Source organism: Phocoena sinus, chromosome 6, assembly GCF_008692025.1.
Source record: "Phocoena sinus isolate mPhoSin1 chromosome 6, mPhoSin1.pri, whole genome shotgun sequence".
NCBI lineage: Eukaryota > Metazoa > Chordata > Mammalia > Artiodactyla > Phocoenidae > Phocoena > Phocoena sinus.
Genome location: NC_045768.1, coordinates 21,295,797 through 21,316,146, shown reverse-complemented (window position 1 = coordinate 21,316,146; position 20,350 = coordinate 21,295,797). Strand labels below are relative to the sequence as shown.

The 20,350-nt window shown below is 37.8% G+C and overlaps 1 protein-coding gene across 3 annotated transcripts in view; it reads left to right on the top strand.

Annotated features, from left to right (window-relative positions):
- The window catches only part of KIAA1958 (KIAA1958 ortholog), a 184,629-nt gene that overhangs the window by 111,772 nt on the left and 52,507 nt on the right, over positions 1-20,350 (top strand). The window contains exon 3 of one of the 3 annotated variants that reach the window (XM_032634608.1): positions 17,041-17,124. The exons of 1 other annotated variant lie outside the window; for it this stretch is intronic. In XM_032634608.1, the coding sequence (XP_032490499.1) occupies positions 17,041-17,124 (84 nt within the window). Of the gene's footprint in view, positions 1-17,040; positions 18,091-20,350 lie in introns of all 3 variants that reach the window. One more of the 3 variants, XM_032634606.1, reaches the window with a different exon arrangement.

The following is a 20,350-nucleotide window of genomic DNA, read 5'->3' as shown; positions in this document are numbered from 1 at the left end:
GTTACTGTATACAGAATAGCAATTATAATAGCCAATACTTACAGAATGCTTATTATCGTACTAATTACTTATGGTAACTCAGTGCTTACAACTCTATGAAGTTAGGACTATAATGCACTCCATTTCTCAGATGAATAAACTAAGGCAAAGAAAGGTTGAACTTGCCGAAGGTGACACAATAAGAGGATGGGAGAGCTGGGATTCTCACCTAGGCAGTCTGGTTCCCAAGTTCATGCTCTTAACCACTAGGCTCACTGGCCATGGTGATGCTTCTCTTACACATTTCAGCATCCATCCTCTTAGCACTTAAATGTCCTCTTTTAGGACCTGGACCAACTTTCCCTTAGTTTTCTTCATTTCTCCAAAACTTTGCCAGGACTTCTACTTTTGTTCATCCTTTTCTAGTCCCAGTCTCCATCTGCTTTTATTGTCTAATTGTCTCCACAATGAAGGAATGAAAATTAAAGTGTTAAACACAACTGTACAGATGTGTTAGGCACATCTGTATATGCTTGAGGAAGCATATACAGATGTGCCTAAAACAGTGCCTGCCGTGTTGAGGTGCCAAATATATTTTTGTTGAACGTTGAAGCAAATATGCAAATACTAAAATTTCCAGAAAGAATATAAGAGATAACTTTCATTTCCTCTGCTTTCTTTTATGAAAACTCACTTAGGCTTCTGTATGGAGAACAGTTTGAAAGGGGGCAAGAGTGGATATAGGGAATTCTCAGTAGCTAAGAAAGGAATTCCTGTGTCACCAGTGGATAATAAATCCAATGCCAAACTCTTATTCGAGTCTTAAAATATATCATTTTAGATGATCAAAAGGACTATGTCTAAAATAGTAACTTATCGGGGCATAACTGTGTTAACAGTTTTCCTCTTAAACATAAGACAAAGCAATATTTCCAGAAAAAAATAAAATAAATCACAAGAGAAGTGTACAGTTAAGACAGAATGGATTAGTTCTTGGTTATTAAAGAGTAACATTTTAAATTAAAATTTTAAGTTGGAAAGATATATACCAAAATGTATCCAGTGGCTGTCTTTCAAGGATGAATTTATGGGCAGTTTTGCTCTCTTCTTTGTATTTTTATTTTCTGGGGAAAATTTTTATATTAAGTGTGTTACTTTTATGATAAAATTAATAAAATGATTTTTATTATTAAATGTGTTACTTTTATGATAAAATGATTTTTATTTTATTAGGGAAAATATACTTAAAATAATATTTTTCTCATTTGAATAGCTACCCATGTGAATAAAGGGCCATTAAACCATATGTTTTTTAAAGTTCAGATATTTCTAAATTAGAAGATGCTTATATATGCAAAGCATATTTAAGGGTATGTAAACTCACTGAGGTGAAATGCAGTCATGGCTGAATTCCTGAACTATGCAAGGACTAATTTTTACTTTTGAGAATAAGTTAAATTCATTAAAATTTTACTTAAGAGTCAGATTTTGAAAGACAATGAAAGAACATGTAGAGGTTGATGAAATAATGCCTGTTTAACAGTATTCTGTGCTATATACTAATGGAGTCATCATAGAGTGAACTGAATAGGAGAGCCATGTGTGTAAAGCTGGGACTTTATGATTGAAACCGTGGAAAATGTAAATGTCACATCTATAATGAATCCATGTATCGTCTACGACTGCCCTAAGTCCAGAAAAGTAAGAATTCAAAAACAAGTCTTTTGGGAAATTGTGTATGATGTTTTGTATATCAAAGTCTGATAGCAGCTCACTGTATATTTTATGTATCACACCAGCAGCAGATATTTCAGACACATCAGAAGGTACTCTTGATTCAGTGTCTCTGGCAGTCTAATAAAAAACTGCACGAGAAATCTCTAGTCTCTAATAAGCAATGTATCAGTGAGTGCTGTCAGATTCTGTAGAAAATTCCACAACATGATTTATTACATTAATTACAGTCACGTGGGTTTCGTGCTGCTAAGCTTGAAAATGCAGCCACATTCTAAAGTTGATTTAAGAATATATTTTGGCCAAGACGAAAGTCTCCTTATTGTGATTAATCCAGTACAATATTTATTCTCTTGTTCTATTCTTTTCACCTTTGGATTGCTTAATTTCTTTCATGTGACTTGAAATTAAGTTTGAGATTTAAGAAGCCTCATCTGGTTTTTATTCACTCCTGTCATCTGGTCTCCCTTTTACCTTTCATGTTTTAGTTGTCACTGAATGCCACATCTCCTCTATTTGTGAAGCCTGTTTGAATTTACTCCCTTCTAAGCAAATGTGGCTAGCCTTGAGCTGTCCCTAGCTAACAGGTCTGCCCTCAAGGCTTATTAGGTCACACCTGGGATGCTGCATCTCTTTTTGAGTGGAAGGAGCAATTGAGGAGAAACCTTCATTTTCTTCATTTAGTCCAAAAGAGCAGCATTCTTAGAAGAGAGAATTCCATGATTATACCTTTGTTTATTACTGTACTGAATTCATACAGTCACATAATGTCTCTTCTTAAAGTAACACACTAAGTGTGTCAAATCACAGTATTCTAGGTCATGGACTTCCCTGGTGGCGCAGTGGTTAAGAATCCGCCTGCCAATGCAGGGGACACAGGTTCAATCCCTGGTCTGGGAAGATCCCACATGCCACGGAGCAACTAAGCCCCTGCACTACAGTAGCTGAGTCTGCACTCTAGATCCCGTGAGCCACAAATACTGAGCCCGCGTGCCACAACTACTGAAGCCCACGTGCCTAGAGCCCGCGCTCCGCAACAAGAGAAGCCACCGCAGTGAGAAGCCCGCGCACCGCAACCAAGAGTAGCCCCCGCTCGCCGCAATTAGAGAAAGCCCATGTGCAGCAACAAAGACCCAACGCAGTCAAAAATAAATAAATTAAATAAATAAATTTATAAAAAATAAAAAAAGGATTCTAGGTCATGTGGAATGGAAGGTCTCCTGAGAGCTGTTTTAGTAAAAGGCAAAAGACTTATGCGTTCTGAAGAGAAACCAGAGTATCTGAGAGCTGTTTTAGATATAGATATTAACTCCAGTTGTTTCCATGTGCCCATGGCAGGATATGTTCAGTTATGCACAAATGCCCAACATGGGTGGCCTTTATAGATCTATCTTGGGAGAATTTGTAAATATTTGTTGCAAATTAAAGCATCAGTAGAGGAGGACTCGGGTGAAGTAGGAAGACTTTGATTTAGTGGGTTGGAACACATTTCTCAGCAGCAATATTTATAAAGAGTTGAACTAGATGATTTATGTGTCCAACACTGAGCTAAGTGGTTTGCTTTCCTACCTTAATTCTCATACAACTCTTAAGAAATGGGTACAATTATTATATTTATTTAACAGTTGAAGAAACAGAGGCTTAAGTTTAAAAACTTATACAGATTCACATAGATGGTTAAACAGCAGAGCTGGGATTTTAATGTAGGCATTCTTGTTGGCAAAGCTGGAGCCATTAACCATTAACTACACTACCTACGTCAACTGCCCTGAAAGGGACCAGGCAAGGTTAGATTTTAAAAATGATCTTTGGCAATTAGGGAAACAATGTTGAACTTAATAAATTCAGAGACATTATGAAAGAAAAAATCTGAATCCAGTGGGTTTCAAAGGGAAGTAATTCTTTGACTCATTCATTATTTTGTTGACTAACAATATTAGTTAGTCCAGTATGATTTTTGATAGTATTTTTCACTGAAACAGAAGCCACTTTTAAACATCTATTATTTATTCATGAAGCAACTGTTCTGCCTGGGACATAGAAACGTTCAGATCCAGAAATCTGCCATCCCAGCTCTGTGTCACCTGCTGTAGCTGAGGCTTGGGCTGAGACTTACTTGAAAGAAGAGTCATTTTTTAGGCCTTCTAGGGGAAAGGAGAGCTGAAGCTCTGCTTTTCAAAGCATGGCCTTAGACCGAAGCTATATTAGAACTACCCGAGAACTTGTTAAAAATGGAGACTCCTGCACCCTGTTGGCCATAAATTAATTCCTTGTGGCAAGGATCTGCAAGGATAGTGCCTAGTCTTTACACAAGTGATGTCTCACCTTACCTTCCAACAAACACAGCACCTTGGCCTGATTTAATTCATATATACAGGCAACAGTGAATATAGGTGAGGAAGAGGTTTTTGCCTGCACTTTGTTTATTTAATAAATACTGGTATTTTTTGTGCCCTATTTTATTTCTAGACTTTTATCAAGGAGAGAATTCTCCAGAGGTTCTAGAGTCACATGACGTACAACCAGGAGAAATGAGCAGGTGACTAATGTTTATTTAAGTGATTTCTACTTCAGTGAAAAACACTATCAAAAATCATACCGGACTAACTGGTACTATTGTGCTAAATTTTCATGCTCATGAATGTGTATGTAAGAAATGTGCTTTACTTCCATTATTGGAGAAGATTAACTGAGCATAAAAATAATTTGCTGGTCAGACAGCTATAATAGCATACAAGTCTGGCTTCAATTAGTGATGTTAACAATCCTAGAAAATAGCCTGTGTTTTAAAGTTTTAGGAAAAAACATTGAAATGTGCAACAATTTGGGTATTTAAAGGAGAAAGAAGACACTGACTTCTTAATACTTTTTTTTTTTTTTTTTTGCGGTACGCGGGCCTCTCACTGTTGTGGCCTTTCCCATTGCGGAGCACAGGCTCCGGACGCGCAGGCTCAGCGGCCATGGCTTACGGGCCCAGCCGCTCTGCGGCATGTGGGATCTTCCCGGACCGGGGCACGAACCCGTGTCCCCTGCATCGGCAGGCGGACTCTCAACCACTGCGCCACCAGGGAAGCCCTTTAATACATTTTATGGTAGTTGTAATCTCAATTTTTTTTCCACCTTTAAAGTAAATATACCTCACTATTTTTTGAAATAAATTTGCAGAGGTTAGGAGCTATTGCTATTTTTAAAAATGAAACATGAATGTTGGCAAATATGAGTTTTGTAACCCCTGACAAATAAAATTGAAGTAGGCCTATTCGTAAGATTACCAACCAGGGCATATTTTTTTTAATACCAAGATCATTTCCCTTGAACATAGAGTCATAAGAAAATTTACATCAAATGAATATGTGTATAGAAGAAGTACCTAATAGATGACACCATAATGTCAGTATAATCTCTTTTTAAAGTGGAGGTCTGGGGACTTGCCTGGTGGTCCAGTGGTTAAGAATCCGCCTTCCAGTGCAGGGGACGCGGGTTTGATCCCTGGTCAGGGAACTAAGATACCACATGCTGTGGGGCAACTATGGCCGCACACTGCAACTACTGAGCCCAAGTGCTCTGGAGCCTGTGCACCACAACTAGAGAAGCCCGCACGCCACAACGAAAGATCACACATACCACAGCGAAGATCCCACGTGCCACAACTAAGACCCAAGGCAGCCAAATTAATTAATTAATTATTTAAAAAGAGAGAGAATCTGCCTTCCAACGCAGGGGATGTGGGTTTGATCCCTGGTCAGGGAACTAAGATCCCACATGCTGTGGGGCAACTAAGCCTGCGTGCTGCAACTAGAGAGCCCGTGTGCCACAACTACAGAGTCTGTGCACTCTGGAGCCTTAACACCACAACTAGAGAGAAGCCCACACACCGCAATGAAAGATCCCACGTGCCACAACTAGGACCCAACGCAGTCAAAAATAATAAATAAATATTTTTAAAAATAAAGTGGAGGTCAGCATTGGAGAGAGGGAGCTGTCCCTTGATTTTATGGATATATTAATTCTAGTATGGACTTTTGTTAAAGTATTACTTGTTTTTTCCTTATCCTGATAGTTAAGATAAAGATATTGTCTTACAGCAATTTGTGTGAGAGCTAATAGGTCCTTATTTCCTGAGAAATTAGCCCTGGGAAAAGCTTCCAGTGGCCTTATAAATCATTTCATTATTATAGACATCCAGATCACCTGCCCTGACCACAGCTAACTCTGAAGAACCTTAATAAAGGATAAGGTGACTTTGAGATTCTGATTGTGAGACCCAAAATTTAATTTTATGTCACCGATTTTTGTTTTTAGTCCTTTCTCAATGCAGTCAGTATAGTTTGTCTAAAGTGGATTGTGTAATTACACACACAGAGTTATCTCAGTAACTTTCCTTTCAGCTTTGTTGTTAATTCAGTCAACAAATGTTTACTGAACGCTACTACTTCTCAAGTGCTTTTTCAGACCCTGGGAATAAAGCAGCAAAGTCCTAGCTCTTAAAGAGCTCACAACCCACTGGGTGGACAGAGAGAGATGCTAAACAAGTTATCAAGTAAATATGTATTATGTCAGATGGTAATAGGAATATGGAAGAAGATAACAGCGTAAGGGGAGTAAAGAATGTCAGAGGTGGAGAAATGGGCTGTTGATTTATTTTTTTTTAAAGTACCTTCTTCAAATGTTTGGCATGTAGAGGTCTTTTGCATTTAGCATATTCAGTCTCCTCTCCTTGGTGTATATCATTATAATTACTATATAAGACCCTCCATTTGTCCATCTCACTGGCCTGGCTTTATTCCCACTCTAACCCCCAAACCAGGATCGGTGTTTCACAGTCCTCATGAGCGCAAGCCTTCCCATACCTTTCCCTTTGCTCATGCAGTTTCTTCCTGGGATGCCCTACCCTCCTGTTCCATTTAACCAAATGGTACCCATCCTTTAATACCTAACCCAAGTCCCTGTTCCCCAAAACAGAGCTCTAACCCAGCTCAAACTCTTTTTTTGACTTCTCTCTCTCTCTTATTTCTTTCTGAATTCCTATAGAACCTGGAGCCTGTGCCGTAAATGTGGATTAAATACTAATTCCAACTGCAGCCTCATAAATACATCTACTCACCAGATTTCTTTTGCTTTTTTTACTTTTCAAATTTAAAATATATTCTTATTTAATAAGCTCATGGACTTATTATTCATTGATTTATAAAGAGAATTTAAACATCATTTCTCTATCAAGTAAAAAGACAAAATACTCTTCTTAAATGAGTTAAAAAGAAGTTAAACATCAGGAAATGTTTCTTATTGCTTCAGATGTATTGCTTTAATAAAATCACAAAAGGGATGTGATAGCTAAGTTTATTTTTTGTTAAATTGGGTGCCACAGTAATAGAAGCAAATGGATCTAATTTAAATCTAACATAAATCTCCTCAGATTTAATGAGAACACAAGATACGGCACTAATTATGTGTTTTTCCATGCCATCTCCTAACAAGGGAGGAAATAATTGGATTAATGGGGCATGGAGACTATGTAAATAAGTACAGAAATGCTGTCTGCATAAAAGCTTTACTCAGGCTCTCCAAAGATTCCCTGGGCTGGTGCTGAGGCTCTTCCTGGGGCCCTGCTCCAGGTCACGGATCTCTTGGAAGTCAGTAATCTAAAACTTTTCAGTCTGTTGGCTACGTTTATCAGAGACCCGTTTCACTACACTAGGTTTATGGGATGGCTTCCCCTTTTAAGAAACTTCAAGTAAGTTTTAGTAATAAATATTATGGCTCTCGAGGATGGTACAGGCAAGAAATGTGACCACTTTAAGAACCAAGGTCACTCACATCTTCTGCATACAGAGTTTATCCAACCTCCCTACTTAAAACCAAAACCATACTAGTGATACAGTGACAGCCAGCACCACTAAAATAGTAGCCCAGCAGGCTGTGGTGTGGGGAGAGGGAAAGTAATACAAACTGAAGGTCTGGGGAAAGGCAGACCTTTTTAGAATACATTTTTGAAAGCCATGCATGTCCAGAAGTTCTCCCTTTTTATATCAAACTCAGATCACAGCCCGAGATGTTCAGTCATTCAAAATATATGTGGAGGGGCTTCCCTGGTGGCGCAGTGGTTGAGAGTCCGCCTGCCAATGCAGGGGACACGGGTTCGTGCCCCGGTCCGGGAAGATCCCACATGCTGCAGAGTGGCTGGGCCTGTGAGCCACGGCCGCTGAGCCTGCGCGTCCGGAGCCTGTGCTCCACAATGGGAGAGGCCACAACAATGAGAGGCCCGCATACCGCAAAAAAAAAAAAAAATATATATATATATATAGGATCTAAGGATTTAAAATTCTTTTAATAGTACATATTCAGACAGTCTTCATACCCAGTCTTCATTTGGTAGCTCTGCTGTGTGGGAACAAATGCTGGGTACTCAGGATTCCCAAATGATAAATACATGAAAAAATAATGTAATTAATGGGGCATAGAGACTAAATAAGTATAGAAAAGTTGTCTGCTTTAAAACTTCATACGTTTTCTAATACCTTTTTTTTTTTGTTGTTGTTGTTGTTGTTGGGGAGGAGAGGAGGAGAGGTGGTGGTTGACTTGGATATTCTCTTGCTCCCTCTGGCTCTGACCTTCTGCTTCCATCAAGAAGGTTCAGATTATGGATCATTTCATTGTCTGGGAGTGTTTTCCACCCGATCATCCAGATGTGAACTCAGCCCTACTTATATAAAGCAGAGTTTATTGAAGATTTTCTTAGCATGGTAGGAGGTAGGTTTATATCATAACAGAGCAATGCAAATCTGACCATGTAGTTTTCTGAACAACTAGTTTTCTTAGGATAAAATACAAAGTCATTAATAATGACTTACAGACAAGGCCCGGCAAGATCCGGCCTGTGAGTTTTCAGACCTCTCGTTGTACCACTCTCCTTTCGATCACTTCACTCTGGGCACACTGACATTCTTTCAGGTCCTCAAACTCAGTTTCCATTGTAGGAACTTCTCATGTGGTGTTCCCTCTACTCTTCCTCCTATACTTTGTATGACTGGCTTCTCATTTTCAGGTCTTTAAGTGGGTCACATTCTTTCTCACAGTACCCTGTTATTTTTCTTCATAGCATTTGTCATTTTGTCATGGTAAATTCCACAAAAGCACTCATCCTTTAAACCCAGTTTTTACTTAATTCCTAATATGTTTTAGTTACTCATTAAGTGTGTATGAAATGAGGTGGCCTAGCAGGACTTGATGGATTAGCTGTAGAAGCAGGTAGAGCAGATGTCAAGGATGGTGCTCAGGTTTCAGCTTGGGCACTTATGTAGGTGATGGAGGCACTGACTGGGTGAAAGAGCAAGTTTGTGGAGACAGAGCTAAGTTACGTTTTAGGTCTGGACACATATAGTGATTAGACTGTTAGGTGTGTTAGGTTCACAAGAGCCATAGGAAACATGATTCTAATGCCTACTCATTCACCATCTTTAAAACTTTGCTTCCAATTGTTAAATACCTGATCTGCTTAGGAAAAAAATTGTACTTGCATATTTTGGGCTGCTACCTTGTCTTCTCCGTTTAGTTTTCTAGACCTTTGGGATTTTACCCACATTCAGCTTCTAAAATTTGTTATTAATCACAACTTCCTTGATATAATAAAACCATTTTGCTCATCTCAGTGCATTTTCTTTATTGATGACAGTGACTCATTCAGTTTGCTGAACCATATACATATTTCTCTTAAGAAAATTGAACTTTATCATTTTTGTTTGTGTTGAAAACAATTTTTGTTGCTATTTAGAATCCAAGTTCTATTTCTTACCACATACATTCAAACAAAATTTAATGAAGTTTGACTGCTGAGTTTTTGATGAATGCCCAAATCTTCAGGAATGTAACCCTTCTTCATAGAGTAGATTTCATGGATCAAAAAGCATTCAGTGAACATTTATGGGATCTCTGTTAAGTGCATGGCACCAAGTTAGGGACTGGAAGTTGCAGCAATCTCATTCAAATGCAAACAGCTGGATCATAATTCTGACTTCTCTTTGAAATCACTTCAAGACAAGAAAGAGAAACAGAAACAAACATTTTCTCAAATAAACTAAAAGTCTTCTGCTAGAACCACAGTACATAAAGAAAGGTTGCCGATCATAGCGATGAAACAGGGATTTGGATATGATACCAAGAGAACTGTGACTGTAGCTCTCAGATGAAGGTATGAGACCTCAGTTTTCTACAGCTGAGTGGCAAAATTAACAATCACTTTTGAAGAACTGGAATGGGGAGTTTGGGTTGGTGATCAGAGCTTCCCTGGACCCTATTTGACAGCAGAGAGTAGCAGACGAAGCAAGACTGAGTAGAGGACCACATACACATTTGCCATCTTTATGGGAAGTCATCTGCCACTGCAAGGCAGTGGAGAAATGCTTGAATTTATGACCTGAAAGGACACACTGTGTACCAGAAAAAAGATGGGTGCACAGTGACCAACACTGAAATATAGCCTAGTAAAGTTGTAGCCATTCACAGATAAAGAAATAATCATTTAGCTACCCAGCTCCCACCCCCAAAGTGCAATCAAGAGACCCCGAAGGGAGAAAGATTATGCTGACCATTGACTTCTCTACAACCACAATCACCACTGTTATTTATTGATAACAGCTAGGTGGCTACCTAGGAAAAAATATAAGTTGGTACCTACCTTAAACCAAACTCAATTCAGATGATCAAATATTTTAAATATTAAAGGGACTTCCCTGGTGGTCCAGTGGTTAAGACTCCAAGCTTCCACTACAGGGAGCACAGGTTCGATCCCTGGTGGGGGAACTAAGATCCCACATGCCGCATGGCATGGCCAAAATAAATGAATAAAATAAAAATGAAATTAAGAGTGCTTTGAAGAAAACAAAAGAGAATTGTATTATGGTTTCACAGTGGGGAAAATATGTCTAACACAAAATGTAGGAAATATTTTTAAAAACAGATAAATTCAATCCCGTAAATGTAACAAAATACAAAAGGCAAGCTAAAAAAAAAATAGGCATATACACATCTTTATATGCATTACACAGGGCTAAGTATAATAATAAGAAAAAGAAGGCTAAATATATCTAGAGCTCCTATAAATAAATATTTTTTTAAGTGGACAAAGGACAGAAAGAATCCACAGATAGAAAATGAGAAAATATAGGGGGCTAATAAGTATTTGAAAAATGTTAAATGTCATTTATCATAAAAGAAATGAAAATTTAAAAACCACAATGTATATTTTACAAATTAAATAAGCAAAGATTAAGAAGTTTGATAATACCTTATATCTCGGAAGATATGATTAAACCAGCACTCTCATACCTTATCACAGAAGTTAAATTGGCGCAGCAGATGTACAGGGCAACAGCAATATAGTGGTTCTACTTTTGGAAACTCATTCTGTATATATACTTGCTCATGTGTAGGAAATGTCATGTATACAAGGATACCCAGTGCAGCATTGTTTGTAATAGGAACAGGATGGAAATAATGCAGATAATCCATCAGCAGGGAATCAGATAAATTTAGTGTATCCATATAAAATACTTTATTTACAGCTATTAGAAAGATTGAGGCAACTGTGTGTGTAATGATATAGAGCTATTGCTAATACATTGTTAATGGTAAAAAGCAAAGTGCAGAATAGGATGCATAGTATATTCCTCCACCCTTTTTGAAAGAAAAATAAGTGTGTGTGCATAGAAAATCCCAAAATTATACCCAATAAATTGGTAACATTGGTTCCCATGTAGAGGGAAATATGGTGACAAGGAGCTGGGATGAGAGGGTGACTTACTTTTACTTTCTACCCACTTGGAGCTTTTAGATACTGTACCATATGCTGTATTGCTTATTCAAATTTTATTAAAATCAAAAGGATCAAGGTCCATATAAAAAATTACTCTTAATTTCTATCTTAGAACATATAGATGGATGTTCTAGTAGATGGCAGATCAAAATGTAAAGACTGAAACAGTAAAGCTTTTGGAAGAAATAGATATCTCATGATCTTGGAATAAGCAGAATTTCTTAAACAGGATGCAAAAAAGCATGAATCATAAAGGGAAAAAATTGATAATTGGACTATATTAGGATTAAGAACTCTTGTTCTTTAAAAGACACTATTAAGAAAGGGAAAGGGCAAGCCACAGACTCAGAGAAGATATTTGTAATACATTTATCTGACAAAGACTCATACTCAGGATATGTTAAAACCTCCTGCAAACAGTAAAGGCCAGGGACTTCCCTGGTGGCCCAGTGGGTAAGGCTCTGTGCTCCCAGTGCAGGGGGCCTGGGTTCGATCTCTGTTCAGGGAACTAGATCCCACATGCCACAACTAAGAGCCCACATGCCACAACTAAGACCTGGCACAGCCAAAATAAATAATAAAATAAAATAAAAATTTAAAAAACCGTTAAAGGCGGACAGTCCAGTAGAAAATAACTTTAACAGGCACTTTACAAAAGCAAATATCTGAGTGTACAATAAACCTATGAAGAGCTGTTCAGCTTCATCAGTCATCAGAGAAATGAAAATTTTAAAGTTCAGTGCAGTTAGCATTACACATCCAACAGAATAGCTAGAATAAAAAAGACTAACATTACTTAGTGTTGCTGAAGATATGGAGCAATCTGAGCTCTCACACTCACGGAGAAAGCAAGTTGGTACAACCACTTTGGAAACTTGGTTATTAGTATTTATTAAAGCATAACATGTGATTTCCTATGACCTAGCAGTTCTCATTCTAAGTATACACCCAAAAAAATGCATCCATGTGACTCACCAAAAGACACCTACTAGAGTGTTCATAACAATTTTATTGGAAATAGCCCTAAACTGAAAACTACCCAAATGTTCAATAGAGTGGAAGAATAAATTGTGATAAATTCACACAATGGAATGTTACACAGTAAAGAAGATAAATTATCTACAACTACATAACAGTATGGATGAAACTTCCAAACATAATGTTGAGCAAAAGAAGCCAGACACAAAAGAGTTTATCCTCTAAGATTTCATTCATATAAGTTATAATAATAGGCCAGACAAACGTATGCTATTTCAAGTCAGGATAGCTGTTATTCTTGGTGGGAGCGAGCAACTGGAAGAAGGGGACGTGAGGAAGGTTTCGGAGGTGCTAGTGATACTCTTTTTCTTATGTTGTGTTGTGTTTTTAGCTAGCTGCGCCAGGTCTTAGTTGTGGCACGTGAGACCTTCGTTGCGGCGTGCAGGATCGTTTAGTTGCGGCATGCAGGCTCTTAGTTGCGTCATGCGGGACCTAGTTCCCTGACCAGGGATCAAACCCGGGCCCCCTGCATTGGGAGTGCTGAGTCTTAACCGCTGGACCACCAGGGAAGTCCCTGATACTCTTTTTCTTGATCTAGGCATGGGACTCAATTTGTGAAAAATAATTGCACGCACTTAATGACTGGTCTACTTTATTGTATGCATGTTATACCTAACAAAAAGTTTTTAAAAGGAAGTGGATCAGAAAAATTTCTAAAACTAGAGATAAATGCAAGATAATTATTAACAGTTCTATATTTTATTATCAGTCTTCCCCGGTTTTATTTGATTTTTGTCATTAGCCAAAAAGCGTAGTACTATTACTTGACTTTAAAGCCATTTACTTCCCCCTATTCATGCAAAATGAATGAGGGTTTCTCTACCCTTCCAACCTCCTCTTGTGGTGAATTCCAGGCTGTTAGGAAAGGATATAATAATGTGACACTCTACTTTTATTTTCCTACAGATGGAATGGCTCTACAGTTATATACCCAGTTCTGATGTTGGGCAGTAGAGGGGTTCCACACCACCAAGAAATTCTCCTATACCAGCTGGGTGTCCTGTAATCCAGTTCACTTCTGACACTATCTACCTCGAGGTAGCATCAGATTCCACAGGTTAAGGGCTCAGTCCTATAAGACTGACCCATCATAAATAGAAGATTACAAAGGCCCCCATCCTTGGCAGGGATTAATTTGCTAGTGCAGCACACAGAACTCAGAGAAACATTTTACTTACTAGATTACCAATTTATTATAAAAGAACATAACTCAGGAATAGCCACATGGAAGATGCTCAGGGCAAGGTGTACCACTCTCCACATGTTCACCAGCTGGGAAGCTCTCTGAACCCTGTCCTTTTGGGGTTTCGTGGAACCTTCATTACATAAACTCAGTTGATTAAATCATTGGTGTTTGAACCCAATCTCCAGCCTCTCTCCCCTCCCCAAAGGTGGAGAAGTGGGGTAGGACTGAAAGTTCCACCCCAGAAATCTCCTGCTTGCCTCCACTGACAACCAGCCCCTACCCGTAGGTGCTTTCCAAAAGTTACCTCATGAACATTAACAAAAGACACATTGATCGCCCTCATCACAGAAAATTCTAAGGCTTTTGTGAGCTCTGTGCCAAGAACGTGGATGAAGACCAAATATATATATATTTTGTTATAAATCACCGTATCACAGATTCTTAACTAAGATTGAGACCAAATAGAAAGTAGAAAAAGGCTTGGAAATGCTGGGCTGAGGATGTTGAAGTAGTGCTGTGGTGTTGGTCAACTGTGAGTGTGTTAGCAGGGTGCTAATAATGTGGATCTGTTTCAGTCAGTTTATTTTTGTAAAAAGGTAGAAAATATTGAATATTTTATGAAATGATGAGGATTGACTGTAACTAGAATCAGTATTTCATATGATTTGATAATAGTTGTTAGGCATCTTGTGAACAAAAGCATGCTAAATATGAAAAAATTAAATAAAATTTTAAGCTTCTACTTTATCTGGAACATTTTGGCAGTCCTGCAGAATATTCCAGTTCCAATTAAAAGAATCAACTTCACTAACCTAAAACCCTTTCAGAAATCCTGAATTCAGTACACCTTAATTGAGCCCAAATACCCTGTTTGCAGTGGCAAATTTCACCTATATCAGAATGTGTATAAGACAGAGAAGGACAAGAATGTGGACAATATTTGGATTTAATCATCGATTTATAACTTATAAATTTTGTTTGGCTCCTCAAAGTCTTTAATGCCCCAGAGTATGTAACACAGTAGGTTTGGGATGGAAAACTCAGTCTTCATCTCAGAAAACTAAATTTTAGAAAGGATTCCATGTGAAAGTTGAAGAACTGGAAATTTTTTTCCCTAAAGTTGTCTTTGAATGTTTATTTCTTAGAAAGTCTTTGTTTAAAGTTTGAAGACTGTTGTGATAGATATTTGAACAAGTAGCCACAATAAACAGATGTGCTGACCCCTTTGGCTTCGCATGTAAACAGTCACGGAAGCTGGCATGATAAAAGGTTACATGTGGCTTCACCTTTCTAATGGAAAGATACGCATCTTTATTGTTCAACTGGAAGAAGATAGCATAGCCAAAAGTTAAGTCTAATGAAGGATAAAATATACTGTTGTGTATTTGAATTTTGGAAATATGATCTCAAAAAATATGCCTATAAAAATATCTAATTAGCTAGTTTAGTGATTTTTAATTCATTTCATTTGTAAAGTTATGAGAACTTTGGCAATTATACCTTACAACTGTCATTTTAAAATAATATGGACATTCATAAATGTGTATAGTAATACAAAAAGTAGTGTTTGTGAATAAAATTCAGTTTATTTGAAATTTTATTTTTCTTATTGTATGTGGTTATTTCAAAGACTTCCCATTGAGCAGCCTTAAATATTAATCTAAAATTTTCCTAAATAAGATAATTGGGATAAACAAAATAATTTTATATTATACTTTAGAATCAGAAATTACATTTTTATGTTGTTTTTAATTAACCTTAGTGTTGGCCTCTCAACATCAATAGGATAGCCTGATTTTTCTATTGTGTAATTTCATATTTAGAATTTCTCTTTTGAGTTCCACCCAGACCATGTCTGACATCATTGTGGTCATTTTTGACAAAATGATTTTATTGTTAATGTTAACATCCCAAATTTAAATTACATGTTACTGAGAGAAAATCATTTAAATGATATCACTGAATTTAATCATTGTAAAGAAAAAAATCTAGTAAAACAGAGTAGGGCTTCCTTCATAAGCCATAAGCACTAGATCTTTTTTCTCCAAGTGTGTTCTCTTGAACCTCATCCTGAGCATAGAGGAATCTGATTTTGATTGAACATCCTGAGTGATTCTGAAGCTCACTAAAATGTGAGAACCACTACACCAGAGCAACACTATTTAATCATGGGTGATTCATAATGGAAAGAGGCACCTCCGGTCTTTGGTGGCAAAATATAAATAATAAATTAATAAAGTAAAACTATCCAAGAGACATACCCCTTCCTTACATCTTGATTATAATAGCCTTACTCAGATTTCATTGTCCTGCCTTTATAGCTGTGAAGTTTTATCCTCATTACTTTCCCAAAACACCCAATTTTTTTGTGTTGAAATATAGTTGATGTACAATATTATATTAGTTTCAAGTGTATTACATAATTATTTGACATTTGCATACATTATGAAATGATCACCACAATAAATCTAGTAACCATCTGTCCCTGTACAAAGTTATTACAGTATTAATGACCATATTCCTTAAGCTGTACATCCCTGTGACTTATTTATATAATTGGAAGTTTGTACCTCTTAATCCCCTTCACCTATTTTGCCCCACCTTCCCAGCTCTTTCCTGTCTGGCAGCCACCCATTTGTTCTCTGTATCTATGAGTCTGTTTTCATTTTGCAAAACACAAAATATTTTTATCACTTATTATAAACTGCCCTGCAATTACATATAGAATATTTATAAACCACGTTTACCTGAATTGCTGTAGAATGTGTCTCGTTAACTGCTGTAAATGATCTATTTAGTAATTTTTAAATATAGATCTCTAGAGATAATGCTAAATAACAGATTCGAATATTTTTGTTTAATTCAATAAAATGGAACCAGTACAACCTCTGGTTTCACAAATGAAGTGATTTAAAACACATGTGTTGCTCTGATGGGGCCCTCGCACACTGCATTAGGGTAAATAGCACACTTCTGTCTTTTTTCCTAAAACGAAGGCTGCCTCTAATCCCACTCTTTCCACAAATCTTCGTGCACTAAACTAAGTGCCAATGACATGAGAAGTTCATTTTGATTGTAGTGGGCCGTCTCTTGTCTAGTACATCATTTGTGAAACTGAAGTTGGCTATTATAATGCAACAGGTATGTAAATAACATTTATTAGTGATCTCTGTAAAATTGATTCCTTCTTTCTCTTTTTCATTATAAAAGGAAACTTTATTTCAGAGTAGAAAGTGCATTGTCTGAACTCATCAACACCCTCTTTATCCCTCCCCTCCCCAATTTGTTGCAGACCAGGATGAAAGAGCAGCTGAGCTCAGCAGGGAGCAGAATGAGAAAACCATCCGGAGCACGCAGACCGCGCTCCGCAATTTCCGGGAGTTCCTCATCTCCAAGTATCCTTCTGAAACAAGAGAGATTTATGTCATCCCTTGCAAGGAGTTGGATGCCTACCTGGCCTCTTTCTTTGTGGATGCCAGGCAGAAGGATGGATCCGAGTATGAACCCAACAGCTTGGCCAATTACCAGTGTGGACTTGAACGGTACCTAAAAGAACACAGGTATGGCTACAGTATCACCAGGGATAAGGAATTCAAGCGCTCCCAAGAGGCCCTGAAACAGAAGCAAATTGAACTCCGCTGCAAAGGAAAAGGAAATAAGCCACACAAGTCCATGAAGCTCACCTTTGCTGATGAGCTCATTCTGCGGAAAAGGGGACTGCTAAGCCGCTATAACCCTGAGGGTCTGCTCAACCTCGTCTGGCTCAACAACACAAAAGCTTTTGGGCACTGTACGGGCTTCCACGGGTCTACCTTAAAGTGGGGTGATATTCGGCTCCGGGTAACAGAAACGGGGCTGGAGTACTTGGAGTGGATGGGTCAAGACACTGGTGACCTAAATGCCAAAACCAAGAGAGGGGGGACAGACTCCCGTGTGTATGCCACCCAGCATGCTCCACAGACCTGCCCTGTACAAGACTATAAGGAGTATGCCCAACGGCGTCCTCCTGCTATGCGCTATGAGGATGCCCCTTTCTACCTGTCCATTAAGCCGGTCGTGAACTTGGCAGCTCTGCATTGGTACAACTGCCAGGCCCTCGGCAAGAACAAGCTGGCCAAGATGGTGAAGACCATGTGCGAGAAGGGGAACATCCCTGGCAGGAAAACCAACTTCAGTGTGTATCAGAGCTGCAGCACCTTGTCCGAGGCCCAGAGCAACCAGCTGGTGCTTATCTGTAACAATCTGAGCCAGCAGGCCGCCCAGTCAGTGGCCGGGCACTCCAACAGCGGCAATTTCATCGTCTCTGCCTCCTATGACTCTTCCTCAGACACTGCTTGACCAGGTGGCTTGAGCAAGACCCCAGTCTGGTTATTGAGTCCAGAGAAACTGTGATTAAACACTGCTTCTCGTTCCCTTTCCTCGGCCCTCAGTGTTAACTTTATAAGAATATAAATATATAATATATTTTTCTTTTTACAAATAAGCCAATGGAGATAGTTTAGTATTACTAACGTAGTATTCATAGGCTTAAAACAAATGTACTCGTGGTGATTAAATACAATTACTGTTATAGACTTTACAAAACCATAGTGGTTCTCAGGCAACACAAAGTAGAGAAGGAATTCCATTTTTTAAAAAAATTATCAAAAAGGAAACTGAAAGTCAGCCTAGACACTTGTGTCCTCAACTCCTGCTTTTCCTTCCCACCCCACCTCTCATTTTTAGTCTACTTAATAAATGGCATTAGGTTTTTAATTTTTAAAATTCTACATTAATCAGGAGGAAACAACATTAACTTTACTGCTTACACAAAACTGTCAGATCCAGAATAAGAAAATGTTGGTATAAGCTAGAAAAATTATTTACATACTCTTTTTTTTAAGCATAATTAGACTTTAGTCTCTGTGCCTCATTTTTTGCAGTTTATGAAAATCTAGATGTTTAGCTAACTTCTTTTGGGGGCAGAGGAGGGTAGAAGGAGGGAATAAAGGTGCCATTCTTTTTGGAAGCTATATAATTTTAAAATAATACGCGAAGTCCAATATTATGGCAAAAAAGACTGTTACTAGCTCATTTTTACTGTTGTACTTGAACCTGGAGAGAATTTTTTTTTGTTTTCTAAGAAATCAATGTAAATGAAGTTTGATTATCAGATTTACAAGAAATTTAAAACTACCAAAGCTTTGAAAATGTTCCCAAGCATTAGATTGTATATCAAACATAAAGAGAAAGTAGAGAATGGAAAAGTCTTACTAAAAATCTAGAAGCACTAGTCAAGACAACAAAAACCTCATACTCTTCAAAGCTCAAATCCCCTGAATTATTTATTTATAAGCATTGAACTTCAGTCTGTTTTCCCTAGGGGATTACTTGACTCTGTAGTTGAGATCAAAGGAATATTGACACTCATTTTAGGTAACAACATTTTGTTACCAAATTTAGCTGAATTCAAACAATTCTTGAAAATGTGCAGTTTCTTCTACAGTAAATACAAATGCATTTATGTGTGATAATCCTGCAGTTATAATAATTATAATTTTGGTTAAACAACTCTGTGTGGTGGTTTTTCCAAGGTCTTTATTTTCAAGCCTATGGTGAATTATTAGTTGAGATACTTCAATAATAAAATAATTTAGATGAGCTAGGTTCCTATCTTGTATAATCCTTAACACATTAAAAAATCCAAATCTTAATCACTTTGTTGGATCTGGGCATTCTTTTGGGAAGTATTTGTTCTTCAGAGCATCCTGATAATTCACATTAGCTAAGAAGCTAGGTGGTATTTTATGTTTTAATTTATTGTACGACCAGGACAAATTTCATTTTGATTTGCTTTGCTAAATCATCATGTTAGCTGAGCTTTCGCATGGCTAGGCAGCTCTTCCCAACACTAAGTCATAAACACATAAAGACCCCATTACTCTAATAAGCTGTGACCTTTCCTTTGGCTCAGGAGTGGGAAGTCTGCCGTGGCCTTTGTGTTATGCAATCTACTTCATTTCATGACTTTCCTTCCATAAAGAGGCATCCAGAAACAAGAAGAAAGAGCAGGCTACTTTGCTTTTATCTTTTTGTATTAATAATGATGGTAGCCACCATTTTTGAGCCAGTCTGTGTACCAGCACCGTGTGTGCTAAGTGACTTACATGCACCACTTATATAAGTAATACTAATTTATGAAAATTAGAAAATCCAGATCAGCATAAAGAAAACAAAATATGTACTCATAAATCTGCCAGCCAAAAATAACCACTGTTAATATTTTAGTAAATATTTCTTCAGATATTTCAATACATACATATTTATTTCTGTATACATGGTCTTTAATCCTTTCAACAACTTTGAAAAGAAGGTTAATTATCTCCATTTTATGTTGAGATCAAGATGTAGCAGGTTATAGCTAAGGAGATGGTACTGTCATCTGACTCCAGAGTTTTTTCTATTTACCTTTCTGAGTTCCAACCTGTAATTAGTTTCCCGTGATTTGAGCTGGAGATGAGGACATGGTGTCTTCCCATCTCTCAAGTCTGTCTGATTAAAAGGAAGGCTGAGTGATCTTTCATGAAGGCACACAGTGTCCCCTCGTCCCCCCTCTTCTGGTC